The sequence below is a fragment of the Triticum aestivum genome, chromosome 3D (assembly GCF_018294505.1).
Source record: "Triticum aestivum cultivar Chinese Spring chromosome 3D, IWGSC CS RefSeq v2.1, whole genome shotgun sequence".
NCBI classification, from domain to species: Eukaryota; Viridiplantae; Streptophyta; class Magnoliopsida; order Poales; family Poaceae; genus Triticum; species Triticum aestivum.
The window spans coordinates 20,360,204-20,367,251 of NC_057802.1; the positions used below are offsets into that span (position 1 = coordinate 20,360,204).

Sequence of the window (7,048 nt, forward strand, 5' to 3'; positions counted from 1 at the left end):
AATGCTTGATAAGGGACAATCATACACAAACCCGAATGAATAAATAAATAAGAATAAAAATGCCGACATTCGCCAACTCGAAGATCCACCACCATCATGTTCACAACCCAAAGTTGAGTGGGCTAACTCACTGGAGATACCTTCAAGAAGGATAATGACACCCATGGGCACCGTCGCCACCGGCATCGACCCTCGAAGATTTAACCTTTCACCCTGAGTAACCCACAACAAATCCAGCAAACCTCAGGAGAAAGCCGGCCACACAAATAGCTCCCACAGCAACCCTCAGACCAACAGACCGCGGTCTGGTGAAGAGGAGGAAGACATTGGCGACATCTCCAAAAAGGAGGGCACCACAATGCCATCGTCGCCGGTATCCATCGACCCCATCGAACCAAGGTTTTCTCGCGTTGAGCCCTATGCCTCGGCACCTGTTAGAACTTCGCCCTTAGGATCGATCACATAAAAGTAGACAAAGAACACGAGCACAAGGAACTCTTTGGCCGAAGGCACATGTCATGCCTTGTTCTTCTTCTTTTTATTTCTTTTATGTTTTCTCTACGATGTTACGAATATTCCAGCCCTGGTTGTCTATATATACACGTCCAACCAGAGCAACCAAAGACTTGGGCTCCAAACTAGCTAACCTACTGCCAGCAGAGACGAACTCCAACCACTGACTAAAAAAAAACACTGCGAAGCAAGAAGAAAGCTGAAACAGGGACTCATTTGAGATGTCGCAATGCTTTCTTTCACTTGATTGTACGTACGTATTCACACTTTTATATTATGGGACGGAGGGAGTATGATACAAGAAGAAACCAGCGAGCTACACAAACAGAGTGGTAAAAGCTTGCTGAAGCTGGAATTTGTGCCGCTCATCCATCGATAAAAACGTGGAGGTTCTGGTTCCTGGCTCCTGGCACCTACATACTATTTATGGAGAGGGGGGGATTGATGAACTGAACTGCCATGCTAGCGAATCCTACTGACAGTGGTGTATGGCCGCATAGCTAATCTGACTACCTGCCTAGAGAGGTCGTGGTGGTGGCGGTTGGGTAGAGATGGTAATCCATGGCAGCAGGTTCTTGTAGGCGCGCCGTGTTGTGCCACGCGGAAACCCCGGGAAGCTTCGGCGTCTCGATGTCGGCCTGGTGTTGCCTGTAGGCGGCGTAACCGCCGGGGTGGCCACCAGTGCTGTCATGATAGGCCTTGTGCCCGGCCTCGTCGACTGCGGTGGGCGACCTGCTGTGGTAGGCTGTCTTCTGGTCGGCGTTGGCGTAGTAGTTTTTTTCGCGAATACATGGAGGGTACCAATGCATCCCTTCTATCAATGCATTGATACGCTTCATATGTATTCATGAAAAAAAAAACCTGACGAGCTCGCTCACGTGGCATGCCCAGGAGATGCGACTCCTGACCGAAGTTAGGCTCTTACCATGTAGAAGAAAAAGATAGTGCAACTCATGATGTATTGATCGGGTGTATATACACGTATATATAAGTACTCCGTCCATTTCAAAATATAGTACGCCCATGCTTTCCGAAGTCCAACTTTGACCATAAATTTAACCAACAAGACCGACTGCGAAGAGAGAAAAAATTATATAATTGAAAACTTCTTTGAATACAAATTCACTGGTATAACTTTTGCTCCCGCCGTAGTCGGTTTCGTTGGTTAAATTTATGATCAAAGTTAAAGCATTAAAATAGAGAAAACACTATATTTTAGAACGAAGGGAGTACATAGGTAGCCACACCCAAATCCTCAACTATACAAGAAAGAAGTAGGGCTTGTTTTTTTTTGGAAAAGGGGAATAAACCCCCGGTCTCTGCATCAATCGATGCATGCAGCCATCTTTATTAATTATTCCACAAAGGTCTGACAAAAACATATGTCAATCCACCCGAAGCCACCACTCACACCTACAAACTCGATAATGTGGAGTGCTCTCACTCCCCATATCTAAAACCTGTGTCGTCGCCAATCCATCCACATAACGTATCGGGACCAACGGCCGGTGCAGCAGACCTACAACGTACACCACATGCACATGCTTTAGAAACCGCCATCATCATCGGACTACTGACCCGTATTTAGGAGATACATCTGCATCATCCTTGCCAGTCCGGACATCCGTCGACACCACCATGGCGCCCAACGGCGCCACCGCCTTGCGCTCATCAGTCCAGACCGAAGACTCTGGAAGACTGTCGTGCGTAGCACCTGCCAACCATGCATGACTCAGTGTAGCACCTATCGACCAGGCATGACTTGATAGCTCCACCAAAGCTCCGTGCAAGACAAAGGCACTCCACCTCGTGCCTCTGCCATCCAACGCTGCTCCACAAACGATGCTCACAAGAGAGAAAATTGCACCGAAGTACCGCTATCGTCCGATCTGGAAGACCAGATCCTAGGGTTTCCCTCGAAGCAGTGCCCACCACCAGCAACTGTCAAGGACCCACACAGTACCCACCACCACTCAGCCCTCAAGGAGACGCCTTCAGGAAGGTCACGACGTCAAGGACGCCACTGCCGCCCACCGGAATTTGGGTTTTCACCCGAGAGGCAGGTAGGGGGAAAGTAGAGGAGCAGACGTAGGCCGACGTCTCCAAGAAGAAAAGCGGCGCCCTTGAGCGTTGTCGTCGGTGCGGCCGGCCAGGGCCGACCAAGGGGTTTCCCCCAATGTGGACCTCCTCCACCAGCTTCACCCGCGACCACCGGCCAGGGTCCCGGAAAGCCACGCTAGTACCGCCGGGAACCCACAGGAGAGAAGCAGACCGATCAGGGTCGGAGGACAGCGGCCAGATCAGGAGCCGCAAGCCGCCAGAGCAGCCAGGCCAGGCCCTGGTCCACCAAAGATCCGTCGGCCGTCCGACCAGACCACCGGCACCACGCTAGCCCCGCCCCAGCGCGGAGGGACCTCGCCGGAAGGGCCGCCGCCCCAGATCCAATCGCTCTCCAGCGCAAGGCGAAGCAGCAAGGGCCCCGCCGCCGCAGTCCCCGGCTGCGCCACAGGCTTACCCGGCGCCAGCCTCATGCGGCGGCGAGGAAGGGAGGAAAAGGAGGTGGCTATGCCGACGGCGGGAGGGAGGTCGCCCTCGAGTCGCCCAGGATCGCTGGACTCCGGGATGGATGAAGAGAGGGTTTCAGATCTAGTCTCTGTTGTGAAGGAGGTGGCCGGAGGCAGGAGATCAGGCGGCGGCGGCGGTGGGGTTCTCTCCCGCTGCGGGGAGGCCGCGTATCCCTAGCGATTAGTTTTTAGCAGAATTGTTGTACAAGAAATAGACATGCACAATATACTAGTACATCTCAGCACTATTCACCTTGACGCGCAAACACACACATCTCCGACGCCCAGTTGTTGCTAATCGATCAGTTTCATCTTGGGCAGCTTGTGGTGGTCGCGGTCGTGCTCCCCGGTCCAAGTAATCGTGGGGATCAGAGTAAATACAACAACAGGCTTATACCTCGCTCACATGTCAATTTTGTCTGTGGAGAAGATTTTTCTTTGAGAATCTATGTTGAGGAGATTTTAGGTTCTGGTATGACTTGAACTCCTCCATATCACACACCCATCTTTAGCCAGCTCGTATACTTGTGCGCAATGTCACTTACATGCTAAATGAGAAAGGCATATCTACACTAGTGAATGGTATTCTGTTTTGAAACGTAAATATTATATCTCTTTTCCGAATTCAAACATTACAAATTAAATTATAAAAAAGATCAGCATTTGTATGACCAAATAATTCTCTCTCTCTCTCTCTCTCTCTCTCTCTCTCTCTCAAGCACCGATGATGGTTCACGATGACAATGGTCGGATGTGTTATGCTTGTCACATACAAAAAAACACACGTGATAATTGGCCAAACTTTGCTAAATTTAGGGGGTAGAGAATCATAGTTTGAAAAGTTAAGTAAACATTTATAGGTTGTTTGTAGGTGTTGGCATTATTGGCAATATAATGTTACGTCTATGTGGGCACTGCACACCTTGTCCAATAATTATCACATTACATGGGGCAGGTGAGCCGGGGCGTGGGCACGGCATAGAGCCGTGTGGAGCGTGACGCGGTGAGGCCAAAAATGTCACCCATGTCAAGCTCTGTTGGCTTCATGCCGTCGGGCAGCTTCCAGTTGAAACCATGCGCCAGCTGCGCGATGGCGAACTCAACCGCATGTTGGCCGAGCCCCTGCGCAGGGCATGAGCGTCTGCCAGACCCAAACGGCAAGAACTCGTAGCAGCTTCCCTTGAGGTCTAGACCGGCGGCCTCGCCCTCGCCGGGCATGAACCGTGCTGGTCGAAATGTGTCGCCATCCTTCCAGGCCCCGCTGTCGCGGTTGATCGCCCATGCATTGACCAACACGCGGGAACCTCTCGGTACGGAGTAGCCGCCAACAACACAGTCCTTGGCGGCCTCGTGGAGGAGCACGGGGATGGGCGGGTGCATGCGTAGCGCCTCCTTGACGACACACCTGAGGAAAGGGAGCTTGTCGAGGTCGGATTCTTCAACCGCCCGGTCGAGCCCCACCACATCGGCGAGCTCCTGCTGTAGCCGCTCGAGCTCGCCTGGGCTGCGCATCATCTCTGCCATCGCCCACTCGGTGGTGGACCCCACGGTTTCCGGTCCACCAAATAACATGTCCTATATGCCGTACAAGATAGCCACGTCACCACAATAGTAGGAAAACATGTTCCTTTTCTTTCAGGCAGTCATATACTAGTAGAATGATAAACTGAACAAATGGAACTTATTTTTTAAATATGTGTGGAATTTTTTTTGTGGGTGTGGAATTTCTTTTTAACATTTCATATTTTGGATAGAAGTAGCTATCTTAAAAAATTGTACTTCCTCGGTTCCAAAATACTTGTCCTGGTTTTAGTTTATTATTAGTACTAGTAGAACTCCCTCGCAACAAAAAGAAGTATTAGTAGTACTCAGTAATAAAAAAATGTACGAAATGAAGTTCGTGAGATGTGTGAACAGAGAGAGTATACCAGTACAGCAAATTACTCGCGTACCATGATCATAGCTTTGACATTATCCCGCGTGAGGCGGAGAGCGTCCTCTCTGCGCTTGCCGCTGACTGGGTTTGCGTTGGCGAGGAAGGCGAGCAGGCCATCTACCAAGTCGGCGTCGGGGTCTGCCGGGTTCTTGCCCCTCCTCATGTGCTCGTCGACGATCTTGTCGATAAACCTGTCGAGAGCGCCGCGCGCCGTGCTGAGCCGGCGGTTGAAGCCACGACGGCCCACCCAGGCGAGCCACGGGAAGAAGTCACCGATGTGGAACAATCCTAGCAGCCTCGAGAACTCCTGGAGGATGGCGACGAACTCGATGAGCCCGTCCTCGTCGCGGGTGCTGAAGGCCGCGCGGAAGATGACGCTGACGGTGAGGTTGAAGATGAGCTCGCCGAGGTTGACGGCCTCGCCGCTGCGCCGGCCGACCTCGCGGGCCAGCGCCCCGTACCCTTCGCGCACGGCGAGCCACGTCTCGGCGCGGTGGCGGCTGAAGATCTTGGTGACGCAGAGCTTGCGCATCTGGCGCCAGTAGGCGCCGTTGTGCGCGAACGCCATGTCGGAGCGGCCGTACGTGAGGTAGACCACGGCGATGGTCGCCGGGCGGTTCGAGAAGGCGCCGTCCTGCTCGTGCAGCACCGCGCGCGCGTACTCGGGCGTCGACACCGCGAAGACGTGGAGCCAGCCGAAGCGAAGGTGCAGCAGCCCGCCGAACTGCTTCGCTAACGCAGCTAGGCCGCGGTGGGTCAGCTGGTCCACCAGCGTCATGTTGCCGATGACCGGCAGCGACTTGGGCCCCGGAGGAAACGGCGCGCTGCCCAGCCGCCGCCTCTGCATGGCTACCAAGGCCAGCGACGCGAAGAACAGCCACATCAGTGGATCCCTGAGGAGTTCCATGGCGATTTTTGCAAAGGTGGCCATTGACAATACGAACGATCGTGCACGATCACTGCCTAGCTTCAAACAAGAAACTCCGTTGTTATCCCTGTGGGGGGGGGGGGGGGGGGGGGGGGCTTTATATGGCTTGTGTAGTGCTCCCAATAATTGGGGATTGGAATTCAAGCTAAGCGCCTTCAATTAGTAAGCTAGTATAACACAAGCAGTGTATTGGGCATTTCTAGCTAAGCACCTTTCAATTAGTAAGCTGACACAAGCATTGTATGTTAATTGTTTTATAACACGTGAACGTGTGGACATTAAACTTAGGTTTCAACGGGGCTCTGTGCCGTTGGATTGACGCCACGGCTGCACGCGGAAATCAGATCTCAACAACCTCATGGGGTGACGTTGTAGGGGATGGAGGTGTTGTGGCATCTACTGTGTTTGCTGGGATTCTCAGGGTCATTCTAGAATTCGGTGCCAGCAGAGAATTGTCGCCCATACCCCTTTAAAGGGCCTCTACAATTCGCGGAATTTTTAAAACACAGGTAGAATTGTATATGCAACCAAATTGTGGACATAAGGAGTTTTGCAGAATTGTGTGTTTGTTTTATATTAAAGGGAAAACATATGAATGAAAAATTACTCCTCGTCGAAGTTTGAGTTGCAAGGGCACCTGTGTCAAGCTAGGCACATGGCAGCAAGTAAGGTTGAGTAGTGGAGTTTGGACCATAAAGTGATGTGATCAAACGGCACATTTCTTTAGGAGCGAAAGAAAAAGAACAACGGCATATTGCGTCCGTTTGTGATGTTCACTCTTCAACTACTTTAATTAGGTGCTACTTCCTCTGTCCCATAATGTAAGACGTTTTTTTGACTCTAGTGTAATGTCAAAAAACGTCTTACATTATGGGACGGAGGGAGTACTATATATAGAACATAAAGTGACATGTTGCCGCAGCCATCCATAAGATATACCGCTCTTACTGGGTCTGTTGGACTTACGTTAGTTTAGGTGTTACACAAAAACATATCACTAGATTCATATTCGAATGAAGTTCTTAAATATATGTTTACTTTTTTGGCATATAAGACATATTCTATTACTAAGCGCTTGGAATCAGTGGCTTGTTTTCCTGGAGCTAG

General features: G+C 51.3%; 1 protein-coding gene across 1 annotated transcript; it reads right to left on the reverse strand.

Moving 5' to 3' along the window:
* Positions 1–3,909: 3,909 nt before the first annotated feature.
* On the reverse strand, positions 3,910–5,993 carry LOC123073850 (cytochrome P450 84A1-like). The gene is made up of 2 exons (XM_044496864.1): positions 5,030–5,993; positions 3,910–4,652 (listed from the first exon to the last, which is right to left on the reverse strand). Exons 1-2 carry the CDS (start codon positions 5,942–5,944, stop codon positions 4,020–4,022), a joined length of 1,548 nt encoding a protein of 515 aa, XP_044352799.1. The 5' UTR covers positions 5,945–5,993; the 3' UTR covers positions 3,910–4,019.
* Between the last annotated feature and the right edge of the window lie 1,055 nt (positions 5,994–7,048).